Source organism: Juglans regia, chromosome 13 (genome assembly GCF_001411555.2).
Source record: "Juglans regia cultivar Chandler chromosome 13, Walnut 2.0, whole genome shotgun sequence".
NCBI lineage: Eukaryota > Viridiplantae > Streptophyta > Magnoliopsida > Fagales > Juglandaceae > Juglans > Juglans regia.
The window spans coordinates 5,793,087-5,812,972 of NC_049913.1; the positions used below are offsets into that span (position 1 = coordinate 5,793,087).

Consider the following 19,886-nt stretch of genomic DNA (forward strand, 5'->3'; position numbering starts at 1 on the left):
AAAAGAGTAATTGATTCCTTTACTTGTAAGGATGGCAAACTCACCCTCTCCCCTTTAGACTTTAGCTAAAAAGTTACACACGTCCAAATGGTCTTCTAACTATCTTATTTTTTTCATCCGTGGATTTTATATTATCATTAAAAAAAATTGAGATATTATATTCTCGTGTCTAAAACACACCATTCACATTATTTAAATGATAAAATTTGATTTGTAAGATTCAAATTTTAAAATTTATCTTCTACATTTTATTAATATATGCTCTAAAAGATATTATAAAAGAGTAGGAAAGATAGCTGCAGAACCAATACACGACGTGCCAAAAAAAGGCAAAAAGAAAATGTGATGAGTTCATATTCTCCATATTCGACTCTGTATAAAGCACAGAGTATGGATGAAACCAAAAAAAAAAAAAAAAAAACATAAGCTATTGTCGAATTTGCCTAGTTTAGGATTTTTAGGGATTGGCCTTAGGGTCAATGGATATAATAGGTTCCACGTGAACTAGAGAGACGTGAATTGAAGGCAACAATGCAATCGAAGGTTGGGACCATATATACGTGATGGTGGTGAGGCTGCAAATTATCCATAGACCATAGTGAAAGATAAAAAAACAAATTATGCCGCAATGATGAATTATCTACATGACTTCAGTTTTAAGCAATGCATACTTCAGAGTGTACACAAATGCATTTTTTCTTAAAAAGCAAAATACATGTATAGATTATATATAGACACCGCCTTCTTCATCTTCCTTCTGCAGGGAGATAAGAATCTTTTTTTTTTCCTTTTACCTTTGTCCTCGTCCTTCTTGTTATCTGGAACCCACTGACCTATATCACGATATAGTACTGTAGAATTCCCGAGACACTTTTTTGTCTATATAAAAAAAGTTCCAAATTAACCCTAACTCCCTCCTAAGTAGCGTTGACATGAACTTCATGCAAACATGTCATGCACTAGGCAATATTTGTTTAACGAGGACGTACATAGGAACAACAAGCTAGACTAGAAGAGAAATATTGAAGACCCCAGCTTCCTAATTCATAGACTAGTTTCCACATAATAATACATGCCATGCAATGCATTGTAGAATGAGAAATGTGCAAATCGTGGTGTGGGCAAGTGCTACATAATTCCTTTAAAAAAATGAGTAAGTACAGAATTTATATGAAAAAAAAAAATTTGTTAATACTAAGTTATAAAGATTGTGTGGCACTTACACACTCTACAATTGTATGTAACATTATTCTTTTAAAAAAATGACCTAATTTAATCCCCATATAATAATATTTTTTATATATGGGTTTGGATTTTATGATTATATGTAATCCCCAGGTATTATGGTTGTAATTATGATTTTTCTTCGTCAAAAGTAAGGGCTATCAATAAAATTGGGATATCGTTCTCTTTTAAAAAAAAAAATGAAATAATTTTAGATGAAAGTTGAATAAAATATTGTTAGAATATTAATTTTTGATATTATTATTATTTTTTATATTTAAAAAAATTAAATTATTTATTATATTTTATGTAAAAATTTAAAAAAATTATAATAATAAAATTGAATGAAACAATTTTACCATCCAAGTGGGCTATCGTTAGCTAAAAGAGTAAGTTGTAAAACGCGCATCAGAAATGAGTGGGTTAGCTAGGGCTGCAGCATGTTTCGAGTTAACTGTATATGGAACCCTTCGATCCCGATTCAAACATAAATATTCAGTTGAAGCTAAAGCAACTGTGGCTACGAAAGAAATTCGCCAAAATTTCGTATCACCCCAAATTCGAGATGCGAGCGACGCAGGCTTTATCCCTTGATCATCGTTCCGTGCAACGTGAGTGACAGTGTCCTTGGAAGGTATACAGTTTGCAGAGACTCAACTCGCAATATTTTCCCTTTTCCCATGAGCTCATGCATTGGACCCCACAAAAAAGCCCCCTGTCGCTCACGTACAAAGCCTACAAGGACTGTGCATTCACATTTTGTGCTTGCATGTGAGCCCCAACTGACACATTACGTAGTGTCGGCGCATCCATCCCCTTGGATCGGCCTCTTCCCCGTGACACCAAATTTAAAACCTAACAAAAAAACAACTCAAAACCTACGCAGAAGTACACACTCACTCTACAAACGACCAAGACCGCCCGCGCGCCAATTAAGAAACCCAAGGCAATGACCCTCCTGATCTCCCTAGCTCGTCTCCTTCTTCTTTCCCTTCTCCTTGTTGGGTTCCCCAGGTTTGCATCGAGCGCCCATGACTACCAAGACGCATTATCGAAAGCAATCTTATTCTTCGAGGGTCAGCGGTCGGGTTTTCTTCCACAGGACCAGCGAATCACCTGGCGCGCCAATTCCGGACTGAGCGATGGTTGGATGTACAACACTGACTTGACCGGAGGTTACTACGACGCCGGTGACAACGTCAAATTCGGCTTCCCCATGGCCTTCACGACGACAATGCTAGCCTGGAGCGTGATCGAGTTCGGCGATTCCATGCCCCCCAATGAGCTGAGGAACTCTCTCGTGGCAATCCGTTGGGCCACCGATTACTTGCTCAAGACTCTGTCTCAGCTGCCTAACCGGGTTTTTGTGCAGGTAATTATGACAGTGGTGGTTTGTGTAAATTGAGTGGTGGGGTGGCGATAGTTTAGGGAGTCTTGAGTATGAATATTTTATGGCTTTAGTTAAGCTAGCTATAATCTGTGAAAATGGGTTGAGGAATTAATGTGGTTCTCTTGACTCGTCTTGTCCACTCGGTTGCCGGACATGTTTGACCTTCTTGGCCCATGCATGTAGTCTCCAGCCTCCAGGAAATCTCCAGGTTCAAAAAATTCTGATTAGTTAACTAACTTCTTCCTTTGTAGTGCGTGCCTAATTTAGCTTTAGTTGTAAGAGATCACTTTACTCGAATTGGTACACGATCATCAAATCGTCCTTTATATCCTGTGCCTTTGGACTAAAAAACTTTGACTTAAACACTTGAATTAGTCTAATCGAATTTTGGCGCTAATCTCTTCCTTGGGTCCTTTCGTACCTCAATCATGCAAGAGTGGACCCTCTATCTCCTTAAAAGTCCATGAGTTGGATGGTCTAGAAATCTCCATCATCAAAGCTTTATGCTCCGTAGAGATAGAGACATATCTCTAATTCATATATATATATATATATGTTTATGTTTTCACGTGCTAAAGATGCTCGTGAATGCACCAACTTATTAGGTACTAAACCAACGTACGTATTAACTACAATGTCGTGTGTCCATGAGAGGTAAACATCTTTTGCGAAAAATTTGATTTGAGATATGCATTGTTTTTAATGGTGTAGGTAGGGGATCCAAACATAGACCATAATTGTTGGGAAAGACCTGAAGATATGGACACGGCCAGGACTGTTTATGCCGTTGATGCACCAAATCCGGCTTCTGATGTTGCCGGAGAGTCAGCCGCAGCTCTAGCAGCTTCATCTATGGCATTCCGATCATCGGACCCGGGATACTCTGATACTCTATTACGGAATGCCATCAATGCTTTTCAATTTGCCGATAGTTATAGAGGAGCTTACAGCGATAATTCCAATATAAGAGATGGTGCCTGCCCATTTTATTGCGATTTCGATGGCTATCAGGTATGTTTTATACCGCGGTGTCCATTATTGGCTGCCAATCACAATCTAATTAATGGTGATCTGTGAAAGGTGCATTTATCATATTATATGGACAGTATGTGTGGAGTTTGGTTTGTGTGCGTGGCGGCCTTATATATGATCGTAAGGGTGTGCTAGCTTTTATATTATATTAGTACAATTCAATTTGATGTATTTAATTTAATTTGGTGGGGGTTGGACAGGATGAGTTACTGTGGGGAGCAGCATGGTTAAGGAGGGCAACTCAGCAGGATACTTACCTCAATTATATACAAAGCAATGGCCAAACCCTTGGAGCCAATGAAAATATCAATGAATTTGGATGGGACAACAAACATGCTGGCCTTAACGTTTTAGTCTCTAAGGTTGGCCTAATCTTTTCCCCTAGTCTGCATGCATAATTATTAATCAGATGGCCAGCACAAGATCATCTTCGAACTCATGAGTTCTCAAGAATGACTCATCATACATACATACAATATGCATGCATGCATGCATGCATGATCATTATAAAAACCTTATTTTATCTATATTCCTCATACATGAATGATAATCATGCTCACTGGGAAAACCTTGTTTTTTCTAGACTGCAATGTAAAATATAGGGCATAGGATTGGCATGCATGTACCATTAATTATTTTTATTGATTAGTCTTTTCTCTTTTAATTAGGAAGTCATAGAAGGAAATATGTATTCACTGCAATCGTACAAAGCTTCGGCTGACAGCTTCATGTGCACTCTTATACCGGAATCATCTTCCTCACACATAGAGTACAGTCCTGGGGGGCTCATATACAGGCCCGGAGGCAGCAACTTGCAACATGCAGCGTCCATTTCATTCCTTTCACTGGTCTATGCAAATTCCTTGGCTCGAACGTCTCAATCTATTAACTGTGGCAACATATATATTAGTCCATCCATGCTTCGCCAACAGGCTAAGCGCCAAGTTGATTACATTCTAGGCGATAACCCCAAGGGTTTATCTTATATGGTTGGGTATAGCAACTACTATCCGCAACGCATTCACCACCGTGGATCGTCGTTGCCATCTATTAATGACCACCCCCAATTCATTTCATGCAAGGAGGGCTCGATCTACTTCAACTCAACAAATCCTAACCCTAATATCCTTGTCGGGGCTGTGGTGGGAGGACCGGGGGAGGACGACATATATGAGGATGATCGAACTGATTACAAGAAGTCGGAGCCCACCACCTACATTAATGCGCCATTAGTCGGGGCACTAGCATACTTGAACGCGAACCCGGCCATTCCTCGTTAGCACCAATATAATACAATTCATTTTTGTAAATTAGTTCTTCATGACAGTGATCAGTCAGCGTTTAAATATACGGAAAAATGCCTCTCGTCTTATCGAGTGAATTAGTTCGAGGCTTGTTCGTAATTTGCTAATTGATTCTTGAAATATAGCATGTTGGAGTCACCAAGTCTAGTACTTGTGACTTTTTCGAGAAAGATTATTGGAAATTTATTTCAAGATTAAAAATTGAAGATATATGCCCCTTACTATTTGACAAGATCATTGAAGGTGTCGTGCTTTTGTGTCTTTTAAATCAAGTACATGAAGGGTACCTTGATATACATATATACTTACATACAGACACATATTCCGTACCCTTGTCGACATATTCCTGCATGAATGAGTATGTTTTAATAGATGCAACGATGTTTCAACTAATTTCTAAAGACATAATAATTATCATATTCCCAAGAACAGAATTGATATATACTCGAGATGGCCTTCAAGAAATTCGACACGTATGATGCATTTTTCTACCCTTTTTCTTTCTAATTTCTGTGTGTACGTGAGACGTGACAGCATATATAAGTACTACTGATCCATGGGCTCCACGTACGCAGGGAATTAGTAGATCGAGAATGAATTGTATTTCTCCCACTACAAGTGTTATACTTAGTAAAATAAGTAATGCTACCTACATGTAAACTGTAAATATTATATAATTATTTTTAAAAGTAGTGAGATTTATTATTAATTTTTTTTAAAAAAAATAATTACATAATGTTTGCACATTTTACGACTATAAATATCATTTTTTTAAAGAAATATTTTAGATACAAATGAATTATACAAAAGTAAATCTAAAAATTTATGTGATTATACGTCAGATTGTAAAGTTATTTTTATTATAAAATAGATCTAAAGGATCTCATGAAATCACATCAATTTATAAATTTATTTTTATGTAATCTCTTTCTGTCTTAACCAGTTCTCTTATAGTTATTATCATTATAGATATTGATTATAATTAGTAATTGAAAGACACAAGTCTAAGTAATCATGATTCAATATTAGCCCGTGCACCGGCCTAAAGAAACAAATTACACATGCCTCTCGTGAAATTATTCTCTTTCCGCATAATTGTTGAAAGCATATATCCATTAATTAGGGTTATACATGATGATCAGGATAATTAATGTCTCTTATAATTAATCGTGGAGGTTCGTTATCAGACCACGATCGAGGCTCTTGCCTAGCTCTTATCCTCAAAAGACATGATCTTGAGCCTAGCTCGTGATAACACGAGCTTTGTCCCATGCATGCACTAGTACTGCAAGTTAGATCAAAAGAATTAATAATTTGGCTTCATTATTATTTTTTTCTAAATCAATGTGTAATTGTTATTTTCCCAAATGAAGAAAGTAGTATACTAGCTTTGAGATATATCATGTGATTCGACTAATTAATTAAATAGTTGTCAGAAATAAACAAACGAATACTTAATGGTATATATACTAAATTCAAATTACCATGCATTTTTAGGGAGCGCATGTTTGTTCCCCCCAGCTCTCTATCTGTACGTAATGAGTGAAAAATTCATGTATAACTTAATTAACTTGGGGCCGGGAGTGGATGATCACAGCCAAAACGCTGAGAAAGATAGCACACAAACTCAAATAACGTAGATCAGATTATTGAATCTCGGAGGAGTACTATGATGGACCCACATGTTACTTTTAGGTAGTTGTGACATTGATCATGCTCGTTAACTTAACCACCGATATTAAAATTGCACCGGAAGGGGCAGATATCGGCTCTGACGTTGGGCCACCAACCGTTATAATGGTTCTCGTGATCTGCGATACAAGTAATAGGTCCATCTCAACGCCTCCATCTTCCTAATTGGTTCCTTTTTTTAATTATTGTAAAATTATTATTTTTATAATAATCACCTTCATTTTTTTCAAATGAAATACACAAACATTACATATTCTAAAACGGTATATGTCATTATTTTGAAAATATAAATTTATACAAACATTAATTGGAATTGATATGATATTTTATTTTGAATAATAAATTTTTTTTCTCTTATCAGTTACTATTTATAATCTCACATTTTAGAAAAAATATCTTATATTTTATAAAAAATATTCTTATATTCTATGAATAAATTATAAATATAGAGTATAAAAGTGAATATTGAGTTATGCATAATAAATTTCTTGAACAATAATATATTTTCTAGAAGGTCTAAATAAAGTGCAGTCCCACTCACAGTTGAGCGAATTGTAGCGCAGAGTTGTCTTTTTGGTACGGACTGGGATTCCAAATTCCAATCCAAGCAAGAACCAGTCTCTTTTCTTTAAAAGAGATTGGTGGGTATAGTAACTATATTTATAACCTTATCGTCTGTCGGGAATCTGGGCCCATATGGGTCAACCGGGCCCCCTAATGCTACCGATCGGACCTATATGGGAGATAAAAAGTTAAAGACAAGCGTAATGTGCAATCGTGGTGCAATAGTAATCCACGTGGACAGCATTTCATAAACAGAGCCCCTCCCTCCTTCTTCTTCAATCTCTTTTTCTCCCTCCTCATCTCAGATTAGGTGGGAGCAATAATGTTGAGATTTTCACTTGTCAAGGGTGGGGTTCAAACCCGTTGAGGATTATCATTAACAGTGCCACAAACCAATAGATGGATGGTTGTAACCCAAACTTTTTGGTACGAACTGCAAGGCATTGTTTAAGATGGTTGGGCTAATTCCAATGGATTCAAGCAAGTTGGATAAAACAACCGTTCGTGCAATACATAGCTGGCTTTGTGATCAAAGCCCAAAGATGATAGATAGAGCACACTTCTTGTTTAACTGCCCTATCCCTGAATTGTAGTTTTTATTAGGAATTCCTTACATTTTTTATTTTTACAAATAACTCTCTGAATTTAGTCTTACGAAACGTATTTAGAGATGAGTTAAATAATATATTATTAAAATATTATTTTTTAATATTATTATTTTAAAATTTAAAAAAATTAAATTATTTATTATATTTTATATAAAAATTTAAAAAAATTATAATGATGATATGAGTTTCTAATCCAAACATTCGTTTGAATACAAAGACGATCTCATCTCATTATTATAATTTTATCAAATTTCTACATAAAATATAATAAATAATTTAAATTTTTCAAATTTCAAAATAATAATAATATTAAAAAATAATATTCTAATAATATTTTATTAAACTCATCTCATCTCATCTCACATATGCCATCACATATTTTATTCTAACGACACACGGCTTGTAATTCATGCGTACACATATACCATCACATTAAAAAACAAATAATAAAAAATAATTTTTCAAAATAATAATAAAAATTAAAATTACAGATAATAAAATTAAAATAATACATTTCAAAAGTTAAAAAAAAAGTCAGTTGAATAAAAAACTAACAGGAGATGAAAAATTACTTATTAAAAATAGAAAAAATATATTCAGAATTTTAAATTGTACAACCGTTACGTAATCATTTTGAAAAAATTGAATAAAACATGAGATTTATATGAAAAAAATTAATTTTTTAATAATAGACTCTATTTTTTTTCAAAACGATTATGCGATATTTATACACTTCATGATTGTACGCAGAATTACATGTTAAAAATAAGCACTTAATCGACAATTATTAGTGAAAATCAGGGAGTTAATTATAACAATAAAAAAATCTAAGAAATTTTTGGTGAAAAGCGAAAACTCAAAACTATTTTGCAGCTTACGGCGTCGTTGTGGTATCATTGCCTTGCCCCCATGACAAAGTGTTACTGCCGCAGCAAAAGTGTGCAGAGAGAGAGGTATAGGAAGAGATGAGCGTGGCATCGACAGCAGCGTACGCGGCTCGGAGAGCAGCGCAGAAGGAGAGAGTCCGGATTCTGTACAGGCGAGCCCTCAAGGACACTCTCAACTGGGCCGTCCATCGCCACCTCTTCTACGAAGATGTATCACTACTCAATATCATTCTTCTTAATTTTTTTATTTCCAATCCGATCTCCCGATTCACTCACCTAACCTCAGATTTTGATTCTCATTTTCTTCTCACTGTTTTTTATTTTAATTTCTTTATTTCTGTGTTTCAGGCATCGAACCTCCGCGAGCGTTTCGACGCCAACAAACACGTGGTTCGTACTCTTGACATTTCCTTATCATTTCGCTTCTATACGTATATTAATGCTTAAATTTCTATGGAAAAATATATATTTTGGATTCAGAGTGGTAATGTAGTGGTCTTTTTTACTGAGAAAATCATAGCTCAAAAGCAAACAATACCAAATGTGATTGACGGGAACTTCTTAGAGTGGCGCATTGGATATAAAATACTTTCTCGAGAATTGAATTATATTTCTCAGTTTTAAAGATTTTTTCGGCGAATTATTGTGCATATAAATTTATGAATGAGAGCTGATCAAGTCGTTCGGATGAGGATTTGTTTACTCTGATTTTGGAAGAATTAAAAAACTCTGAATTTTAATAAAATCCCGATCCCTAATAGTGAATTTGGAGCGGTTGAATTACTCTTGGTAAATGCCTGAGTTTTTATTGATCAAATCTAGTAGAATCACACAGAAAAAGAACAAATAAATAATAAAAATAAGTGGATGTTTGGACATTGGAATTGCTGCTTATGATAATTAGTTTGGACAATCTTTTAACTATGCCTGTACTTAATCACAACAAACTCATTTTGCTGCTAAGTATGAAGGAGGAGCTCATTCTTAGTTCAGCACATTGCAATATGTTACTTGATAAGTATAATATAATGAAAGAGTGAGCGCAATCAATGCTATATTAATCAATACCATGTGATGTGTTGTTTCTGTTTCGTGTAATTTTTGTGATATCTTGAACTAAAGCTGTAATTTGAGCTTGGTTATATATCTCTTGCTTACAATTTACATATAATCCATTCTAGTTTCGTTTTTTCCAGATCCTGCTATTGTTTTTACATAACCATAGAAAATGTAGATTAGCACGGGAGTTTCCATGATATGCTAATATATAGGATGCGAAGCAGTGGTATGTTGAGCTAAAGAAGGCATATAAATGCACATCTATATGACTGAATTCTGTTCCTTTGTTTTGCTGATCTGTACGATGATATTTTATTTTGTTTTGTTTCGGTGGTACATTAACAGGAAGACCTTAACACAATTGATAGATTGATAGCTGATGGTGAAGCAAACTACAATAAGTGGCGTCACCCTGATCCTTATATTGGTAAGCAGTATGGTGGAATCTCCGATTCTCCGGAATCTAAGTTTCCTCTTGAACTGCAGTTTGTTGGTACCAGAAAATCAGAATCTAAGTTAAGATTATAGGAAGTTCTACTCCAGCGCCTCGGTAAGAAATTGAGTTTTTTTTTTGGTCGCATGTTGACCTTACTTCCAAAAGGTCTGGAGATTATAGACAGGAGAATCCATCATGTTTTATTTAGATCTTGACATATATATCAAGTTTATGATCCTTGTAAGTTTGGCGTTTATAATACTTTTGGGACAATAGACAAAATCACATGAATTGACATGAGGATGAAGGCCTTTGCAAATGTTTTGATAAGTTATTGTGTTATGCGGGGTCGTTTGCTGGAGAGTACCTTGGTTTGCAATGTGGCGTTTCAACTTATGGCAGGATTGAGCAGTGAGCTAAAGACGTCCTAATACGTGGTCGTTTTATTGGACATTCTAGAATAGCAGTCGGTTACGAGCTTCCTCATGGCATTGGAGAGACGTTCTGACGCTACCTGAATTATTCTTTTATTTTCAATTTTACTGGTTTCTGTTATTTTTATTTTCTGAAGGGAATTGTTATCCCATATATAAGAAGTAGAATTCGGATAGGAGAGATTATTATGCAGAATTTCCATCTTGTATGCACCCTAAACTTGGAGGTTGGATTGACCTCAAATCAATCCCAAATTATGAGATTAGCCCTTTCTTCCAATCTGTTCTTGCAATTTTCATTGATTAGTCTCGGATAGCTAGCAGGTTCCTAACAAGTGGTATCTAGAGCCGACAATCCATGGAGGACGACCCACTTTTCGAACAGCAACAAGAGATCTTACAGCGGCGGGTAGACTCTTAGGAGAAGAGTCTTTAGGAGATCAGGGATCGCTTGAATCAACTAATGGAGATGGCGCGGACCTTAATGGAAAATCAAAACAAATTCCGTAATCAGTATACCGTTATAGAAAAATCAGTGCCTGAGCAATCATCGGCAAAGATGATTTGCACCTCTTCCCACACCTCACTCTTGGTCGAATCAAGACAAGGCTATAAGCTTGATTCTCGGCAGGGGGAGGAAGAAAACAATACCATCGATACCATCAATACCATCAACCACGTGAAGGCTGAGGTCCAAGACAAAAAGGGCATCTCGCCCGACCAGCAGCGTCTCATAGTCATCGGAGGACAGCCCGAGGATGGCCGTTCCCTAGCTGTGATGCGGCAGTACATGGAAGAAGCTCTTCCTTAGTCTCTGCTCAAGGCCGATTCAGAGCTCGGTCTCACTCTTTGTGCTCCACTGAAGCTCGATGGCAATGGCTCCACCGTTCTCTTTCCCACCTATGTAAACCCAGTCGTGGCAAAGGGGAAGATCCCTAGCAGTACAGAGATGGATGTACTCTCAAAATCTGAACCCAAAGCAAAGGCTCCTCTCCTCGTTGGGCCCACAGATCCAATCTCCGACCTACTCCCTACACATCTCATATGGTACCTTCCCTTGAAGACCCACACCCTTTTGATTTCCAAGATCAGAGTGGAACACCCAGACCGCACGATGCCCTATCGGAGATGCATCAACTGCAACAACTTGGGTCCTCAATATGTTTGTACGAATTTTTGGAGTTTCGCCTGTATGACTTACAGTGGGATACATCGTGAATTTACTCATCGCGTGAAGTTTGTCTCTCCATGGCAAAGTTACTTCTCAAGAAGTTGAAGCACTTCAAAACGATGGTAACCAGCATGCAAGGGAAATATATCTGAAGGACTAGGACCTTCAATTGCAGCGATTGCTTGACAACAGTAATGTTGATAAACTATGGGAGTTTATAAAGAATGTATATGAGGATAGAAGATATGCTGGAGGAGAGACCTCTGACAAGCCTCCAAGAGATATGCAGAGCATGAGACTCAATGAAGGGGACATGAGACGGGCCAGTTCGTATCATTCTTGTTCTCAAAGCCTGCCTTATGATTATCAATACGAAGACCGACGTTATGGAAAGCAAGCTGCTGCCCTGACCTTGTTCTTTCTCTCTTTCGCTACACGTTGAAACCCTTGCACCAAACCTAACCCTAACCCTAGTAACTAGGTCACCAACTCGAATCATCAAGAAGGGAGCAAAACCGAGGTCTAAGCCGAAGAAAGCTGATGCCAAGCTCTCCATGAATAAGAAACGTGGTGCTTCCACGAAAGCAGTAGGGGCGTCGACTAAGAAGGGAAAGGCAGCGAAGGACCCTAACAAGCCTAAGAGGCCTGCCAGTGCCTTCTTCGTTTTCATGGAAGAATTTAGGAAGCACTTCAATAAAGATCACCCTGACAATAAATCAGTCTCTGCTCTTGGTAAAGCTGCTAGAGCGAAATGGAAGTCTCTGTCTGAGGCCGAGAAAGCACCATATGTAGCAATGGCCGACTATGAGAAGAACATGAAAGCCTATAATAAGAAACAGGCTGAAGGTGCCAATGCAGCAGAGGAGGAAGTAGAGTCTGAGAAGTCAATGTTTGAGGTGAATGATGATGAGGATTTTTCTCCTTCTCCAGCACGTGCAAAGGAAACTCATGCCCAAGAGCCCTCTTACAATAAGGGTGTTCAATACTCTCACTCAATGCCTACTCTCAGGCACGTTTATTTTGAAAAAGTGGCTGAATCTTTGAAGTCGTGTAATTCGAAGGAGGAAGGTGTTGTTGAAATTTTGGGGTGTTTAGGAAATAGACACCATATTACACTCAACCTATTTTTGAAAATGTCAATTAGAAGTGGTGTCAAGTCCTAGTTTCTAATGCGCCTATGTAGATAGGGCATACTGACTTTGTAATTGGCAGTTATTGCCCATTCTTGGATTAATAGTACTTGTTTACTTATAAAAAAAAAAAAAAAAAAAAGAAGTGGTGTCAAAGAAGTAGAGTCTGATCCAAGGCTTAAAAGTGTAGTTTTCACTGGCAACTGCAATCTTGAATTAGAGAGGAAGCAGAGTAAGGATCTCTGTTTTTGATTCCAACAACCACATATAAGTGAAGATGACTTTTCTTCAGAAGAGGATGATGTGATGCCTAATTTGCGGGAATTTCTTTTCCCTCAAATACCAACCAGATGAATTACAGTCTTGTAGCCAGTAAGCAAAGGGTGGGAATTTTTGTCACTGTTTGGGTGAGGAAGGAGCTTGTACAGCATATATGCCACTTGAGGGTCTCCTGCATTAGTCGTGGGATTATGGGCTGCCTTGGAAACAAGGGGTGTATTTCTGTGAGCATGTCATTCCATCAGACAAGCCTTTGCTTTGTATGCAGTCACTTGGCATCTGGAGAGAAGGAGGGGGATGAACTTGGAAGAAATATGGATGTCATTGAGATGGTGAAGAAACTCAGTTTCTAGATATCTGCAGATCCGTTCACAGTAGGGTGCCAGAGAAAATCCTTTAACATGATAGGGACATTTGGTTAGGGGACTTGAATTACTGAAGAGCTTTGAGTTACTCGGACACAAGAAAGCTCCTGGAGGGGAATGCCTGGGATGCACTTCTGGACAAAGATCAGATAAAAATGGAAAGAGAAGCAGGGAGAGTATTTAAGGGATGTGAATCTACTTAGATAATTCCTAATGTGTTTCTGAATGTGTATGGGAAGATGGGTATACCTTGGAATAAGATTTTAGATCTTATGGATGACATGAAGAGTGCTGGGGTTGACCATGATTTGTACACCTGTAACACACTTGTAAGCTGCTGTCGGCATGGCTCTTTGTATGAAAGAAGCAGCTGGGATTTTTGAGGAACCACTCTTGTGGTCCTTTGATAGAGGAAAGGGAAAAGAAATTGTGGAAAATCAATTAATACAGAAACAAAGCTTGTGACCTTTTGTTTCTTTAAGATTACTGCTGAAAGGGGAGAGAAGGTACAAACTGTGGGAGATAACATGTTCTTTAAGGCTTGGAAATCTCCACATGCCAGCTTATCTAGAAACTATCAATGCTCTAAACCTTGAGGACAAGGTTCTTTAAGGGGAGGGGATTGTTATGATCCTCTCGTAATGCAGTGTCGTTTGCTGGAGAGTACCTTGGTTTGCAACGTGGTGTTTCAACTTATGGCAGGATTGAGCAGTGAGCTAAAGGCGTCCTAATACGTGGTCGTTTTATTGGACATTCTAGAATAGCAGTCGGTTACGAGCTTTCTCATGGCATTGGAGAGACATTCTGACGCTAACTGAATTATTCTTTTATTTTCAATTTTACTGCTTTCTGTTATTTTTATTTTCTGAAGGGAATTGTTATCCCATATATAAGAAGTAGAATTCGGATAGGAGAGATTATTATGCAGAATTTCCAGCTTGTATGAACCCTAAACTTGGAGGTGGATTGACCTTGAATCAACCCCAAACTTATGAGATTATCCCTTTCTTCCAATCTGTTCTTGCAATTTTCATTGATTAGTCTCAGATAGCTAGCAGGTTCCTAACATATTGGTCATCTTCACATTATGCATCGTATTTTGAAAATACGCATCAAATGGTGCTTATGTTTATAGTTTTAAGTCTACCTATGCAGTTTGGAGCTTACTTACCAGTATTATCTTCTTACTTTTTCCTTCTTTTTTTGTAGTTCCTTGGGCTCCTGGTGGTTCAAAGTTCACTCGAAACCCAACTCCATCATCGGGGGTGAGTTATTTCATTTACCAATTGTGTTTTCCTCCCTTTTCACTTGTTTACTGGATCATTTTCATGGACATGATGTAGCATAATTTATTGCCTTGGCACATTATGTATTTTAGGTATTGCATTATCGTTACCAAGTGTGCTGCTGCATCCAACTTATTGTCAAATGATATGCTATGCCAATTTCTAGTTAGCAGTTTATTTGTTATGTATTTGTGAGAATTAGGAATATTTGGTAATGAATAGGTATTATTAAAGATGGGCATCTCATTTTTCCCCTGGAAAATATTCATTTAGCTTTTATATATGTGTGACTGTGGACATATGATATGGTTTTCTTTTACTAAGACGAACCTTCGTATATGAGTATTTCTCCTTCTACCCCATATATGACATCTGAAAACTTGAATAGATAATGTAAAAAAATTGGTAAAGAAAGAGAGAGATTCTATATTTTTGGGCAAAAGGATTGTTTTATTGGTTTTACTGTTTATTTTTCACTGATGTCCATTCCTCTCAGATTGTGAGGTGTAGTGGTAGTATTATAGCTTGGTGGGTATTTCAGTTCAATCAGTAGCCTCAAGACTTCACCGCACTTGTTAGTTTAGTGAAGGGATTTGCATTTGTTTCTGACACAGTTATGATATTTTGTTGTAAAATGCAGATTGAGATAGTATACAACTATGGTCGGGAAGATAATGACTAAAACCTGCTTTCTTTCTGTGGTAATAAATAAAGGTTTGTCATTTGATTAGTTGCTTGATTTGTATTATTTGCTGCACCTTTTTCTAGTTTAGGTCTGAGCTAGTAGCTTAATGAGTTGAAATCATTTTGTTTTTTTGATTATGGGTGCACAATCACTGCAACGGGGTAGAATTAATATGAGAAAGTGAGCACTTAAATTTTAGGTCGACCTAGATTTGGTTCTTTGAAGTAGAGTTAATCATCAATAAACCTTTAGTACTTACAAAATAAAAGGCATTAAGGACGATTGATGTTCTTTTTAAAAGGGAAAATATCTAATGTAACATATACAACACGTCTTATTGCTCAATCCCCTCAAGCATTTGTGTTTGCAACATCTTTCAAGTATGGTCAAGTGGAAGGATATTGTTTTGATATTTGCTTTATAATTAATTTATTACAGAATGAATGAGCTGAAAGCTTTCCTTCTTAAAACCTTGTTCCTTAGGTCAGTGGTAATAAATTTTAACGGGTTATGTGTCCCGGAATTTCTTATTTCAGTTGTAAATCCTAGTTAGGCATTACAAATATATATATCCAGATTCCTGTATACTTGGGCTATGCCTATTACGTAATTAATAAAACTTCTCTATTACCTAAAAATAATAATTACTGCTGCAGATTGAGACGATCAACGACTCTGATGGTGATTACCAAGGCTGTTGTCTTTGAGGTGTTTCTTATGCCATGCCAAATGGTGGCTTTGAACTTTTTAATGGTTTGAGAAGATGTTCACTTGCTCATTGATGTGTATTTGGTTTTTCTTTGAAATGGATCACTGAAAAAACCGAAGTGTCTGCTTTAACTGCTACATAATTGCAACTTTAGCTTAACTTTTTTCAATGAATAACTTTATTCCCCATCCTCTCCACCCTTCCCTACATTTTTCCCAGCCCACAACAGGGCAACTATGCAAACATAAATCAGTCTTTCCCACCATTTGGTCCGGGAGAAAGAGATCCTACATTTGCCAATATTTTTCCCCGGTAAATTAGACGTAAATAAACGGATTTTAATTTTCTCAGTGTCTTCGATCTGAGAAATAGAATTACACCGTTATCCTTCTAGAATAATTTGCCCATTAAAATGCGAGACATCATCCAGAATACCAAGGGACTGCGAGTTGATACTCCCCTCTAGGCTCTAAGCACATGTATACAGCCTTCTCTGTTAAGATTAAGGTTAGATTCGGGTAGTGAGTTGAGTTGAGTTGAGATGGGATGAGTTGAGATGAAAGTTAAAAATTGAATAAAATATTGTTAGAATATTATTTTTTAATATAATTATTATTTTAGAATTTGAAAAAGTTAAATTGTTTATTGTATTTTATGTAAAAATTTGTAAAAATTGTAATAATAAGATGAAATGAGTTTAAATTAACTCTCAATTCAAACCGAGCTAATTAGTTTGCAGTTTTGCGCAATGTGCACGAATGACTAATAATTTATTATATAGAAAAATACTAGCAATTCTCTTCAACTTTCACACATCATATTTAAAAAAATTAATTAATTTTTAATATTAAAAAAAATTGAGTTTATTCTTTTTAAACTAATTTAATTATTCTGTTCGTTATTCATATATTAAATATTTGATAAAAAAAAAATTAAAAAAAGTATTGTGTGAAAATTGTGTGCATGGTAAAAAGTTGTGTAGATTTTTTCATTGAGGAAAGGAAATCTGGTTGAGCACCTTGATTTTTTCAAAGTTGGTAAGAGGAGAAGTCTCACAAACTCTTGCTTGAGTTAAGAAAACTAAATACCCAACCAAGCTGTAATAATTACACATTTCGAGTTGAGAAGATGCGACCGAAGTTTTCTACACCGATGCAACATAACACGAAAACCCTACGATCCCGATTTGACGGGTCACGCTAAAGAGAGAGAGACGTATGGTAATTATGATTGCTTGATGCCCAAAGACAATCATGTCTAGTGAATGTATCTGTGCATAGAACAAGCGGCAATTTTGGTAAATCCTACCTCGGAAAATACTTTCGAGTCCCCCAATTTTCATTTTTATTATGTTAAAAGGCAACTGTCGAAACATTTGCAGCAGCAAGAGGAGGAAAATGACACTCCTCAAGGTAGGAATCTTTTCATGACATTTTTATGCACAGAACTAATGAAACCAAACTGCTTTTCAGGGTGATTTTCTTAAAAGTTCTATTTCCATAGGTCCATCCTGCGAGTTTTTCCCCCATCTGCACCTCCTGATCTCTGCTTTACTAGCATACTTATCTCTTTTATCTCCTCAAGTTTTCTAAATGGAAATGTCACAATAAAACAATGAAGAAGACCGGGAGATGGCAATCTGTATAGTTATTGCCGGCATAAGACAATGAAGCAGAAAGGGAGATGACAATCTGTGTAGTTATTGCCGGCATACTTGTGAATCAATCAGTCTTTATGTCATTATGGGCCATTTACAACGGTACCTAGAGGAGACCAGAAATACCATTTCCTAACTTTCTCTTTGGAGTTATCACCATAATCTTTGGCTAGACTATTTGTCTAGCCAGTTGCAGCAGAATAAGAAAACGGGGGCAGAAGGGTTCATAATGGCTGCAACTAAAAGGATAAAAGTTCTGTTTGGCATCACCATTCTATACTGCACCTTGTATAATTGTGATGCTACTTGGAATAATTTCCTTCCGGTTGAGGCTCTCAATTATAACTTCGATTATCAAGTTTTCTGAATGCTTTAGCTTTCTGAGATACTCATCCCCCAATCTTAACTTGCATTGCAGGACCACTCTTACAAGATGGGGGAGCAAGGCTTTACATAAAATTGCCTATATGTCATTACTCATTTGGATTCAGAGATGAGATGAGTTGAGATAGATTTGTGAATAGTAGTGAGATTTGTGAGTTGAAATTTGTGAATAGTAGTGAGATGTCTCAATTCATCTCCCAATCCAAACCGGCTTATTTCAATATCTCCCCCCTCCGATTTCAGATATATTGTCCCAATAGTTGGGCACAATAGTCAAGAGTCAACTACACTAATCATGTTCTATCACTCAGCACTCTAAGATCCATATCCGCCCTGAATCATGAGCCAAAATTCATTTAAAGCCTGTCCCCGTTGATGTAGCAAGTGCAAGTTCAATCATATCATTCATTCTGGCTGTTCAACCTTCATATTTGATGTAACGCGAAGAAAACATCCTAGTTAACACCTCCATCCATCAAATTGTATATCATCGTCTTTAATATTGTCCTCCCAAGCTTGGGTAACACACCAACTAAGGCTTATGCTCTCATGCAGTTCTCTAATATGATATGGGATGGAAAGAGCTAAAGAGAATCTTAATCTAATAGCAACAAATAAGAATCTAACCAGGGTTCTTTCCTATGCATTCTTCTAAGACAGTATGGATTCTTCATTTTAATATCTTCGTTTCTTTAAACACGACATGCTTAATCTACCTTACATTTCGTTTCAAAGGTAGATTTAGGAATATATCTGCTCAAACATAGCCGCAACAAATAGATATATAAGGTTCATCGGGGTGAAAGTATATTGATCAAAAGTAAGACTAGAAAGGACAATTTTTTTTTTCTCTCTTGCAGCCAAGCAGAGCATTAAGGAGTCATTAGAGTTTCATCTTCGAAACGTACACGAGAAAAAAATTGAACTAAAATTAAAATCCAGCAAATCTTTTTCAAAACCCACAACTACAACATAGAGAGATTGAGAGAGATGATCAGATGAGCTTGAAAGGGAGGGGCCAAGGAGTCGACCTGGGGACCTCGACCTTGTCCTTGATTCGCTCAATCTTCTTCTCCTTCTTCGGCCTGGAGTTCCCGTACGACCCCTTGAATCTCTTCCCCTTCTTGGTCTTCTTGTCCCCACGTCCACACAGAATTGGCGCCGCCACCCCTCCTCCCGCTGATGTTAGCGCAGGTCTGTGGGTTATCATCACCCGCCTCGCTACCGCGCCGCACCACTGCATCATCGCCATTGCCTCTTGCTCTTTTCGCTGCACATCACTTGATTCGAAGCCGCACTGTCTGCTCTCTCAACTCTCCAAGTATGGGCCAAGCTTGCTTTGTTGCGAAGTGCAATACTAATGGGCCGGGTCTGATGTCACAAGTTCTATCAGACTCACTGTTCATCCCCCCTCACAAGTAAGGCGACAACAAAATCTTCACAATTTATCTCTTCTTATTTCATCTTATTTTATTTTATCTCAATATCTAAATACTATAAATACAAACACTTTTTAATTTCAAATATTTAACTGTAATTTCTCAAACTTCCAAACAAAATATAAAAAACAATTCAACTTTTTCAAATAAA

General features: G+C 36.9%; 4 protein-coding genes across 5 annotated transcripts; 3 read left to right on the forward strand and 1 right to left on the reverse strand.

The window, feature by feature from the left end:
• Positions 1-1,995: 1,995 nt before the first annotated feature.
• Positions 1,996-5,156, forward strand: LOC108986987 (endoglucanase 24-like). Its single transcript, XM_018959810.2, has 4 exons — positions 1,996-2,596; positions 3,326-3,625; positions 3,847-4,008; positions 4,315-5,156. Exons 1-4 carry the CDS (start codon positions 2,174-2,176, stop codon positions 4,924-4,926), a joined length of 1,497 nt encoding a protein of 498 aa, XP_018815355.1. The 5' UTR covers positions 1,996-2,173; the 3' UTR covers positions 4,927-5,156.
• A 3,529-nt stretch (positions 5,157-8,685) lies between these two features.
• Positions 8,686-16,446, forward strand: LOC108986992 (NADH dehydrogenase [ubiquinone] 1 beta subcomplex subunit 9-like). Of its 2 annotated transcripts, none has more exons than XM_018959814.2 (6): positions 8,686-8,911; positions 9,050-9,091; positions 10,106-10,187; positions 14,785-14,840; positions 15,502-15,575; positions 16,203-16,446. In XM_018959814.2, the coding sequence occupies exons 1-5, from the start codon at positions 8,780-8,782 to the stop codon at positions 15,541-15,543; spliced, it is 354 nt and encodes a 117-aa protein (XP_018815359.1). In that variant the 5' UTR covers positions 8,686-8,779; the 3' UTR covers positions 15,544-15,575; positions 16,203-16,446. The 2 variants fall into 2 exon arrangements, with proteins under 2 accessions (XP_018815359.1, XP_018815360.1); XM_018959815.2 differs by having other exon boundaries at positions 8,701-8,911; positions 15,502-15,562.
• Positions 12,215-13,043, forward strand: LOC108986991 (HMG1/2-like protein; the record flags this gene model as incomplete). The annotated part of the gene is made up of 1 exon (XM_035684559.1): positions 12,215-13,043. A coding segment is annotated over one exon (750 nt), but the record flags the coding sequence as incomplete, so codon positions are not given.
• Positions 16,447-19,060: 2,614 nt separating the features above from the next.
• Positions 19,061-19,631, reverse strand: LOC108986921 (30S ribosomal protein S31, mitochondrial). The gene has a single exon (XM_018959734.2). It carries the CDS (start codon positions 19,546-19,548, stop codon positions 19,291-19,293), a length of 258 nt encoding a protein of 85 aa, XP_018815279.1. The 5' UTR covers positions 19,549-19,631; the 3' UTR covers positions 19,061-19,290.
• Positions 19,632-19,886: the final 255 nt, after the last annotated feature.

Excerpts from the sequence above, each read along its gene's own strand:
- LOC108986987 (XM_018959810.2), top strand. The coding sequence starts at position 2,174 with ATGACCCTCCTGATCTCCCTAGCTCGTCTCCTTCTTCTTTCCCTTCTC. Across the intron at positions 2,597-3,325 it reads CTAACCGGGTTTTTGTGCAG|GTAGGGGATCCAAACATAGA; the intron begins GTAATTATGACA and ends TTAATGGTGTAG. Across the intron at positions 4,009-4,314 it reads TTAACGTTTTAGTCTCTAAG|GAAGTCATAGAAGGAAATAT; the intron begins GTTGGCCTAATC and ends TCTTTTAATTAG.
- LOC108986992 (XM_018959814.2), top strand. The coding sequence starts at position 8,780 with ATGAGCGTGGCATCGACAGCAGCGTACGCGGCTCGGAGAGCAGCGCAG. Across the intron at positions 8,912-9,049 it reads GCCACCTCTTCTACGAAGAT|GCATCGAACCTCCGCGAGCG; the intron begins GTATCACTACTC and ends TCTGTGTTTCAG. Across the intron at positions 10,188-14,784 it reads TCACCCTGATCCTTATATTG|TTCCTTGGGCTCCTGGTGGT; the intron begins GTAAGCAGTATG and ends CTTTTTTTGTAG.
- LOC108986921 (XM_018959734.2), bottom strand. The coding sequence starts at position 19,548 with ATGGCGATGATGCAGTGGTGCGGCGCGGTAGCGAGGCGGGTGATGATA.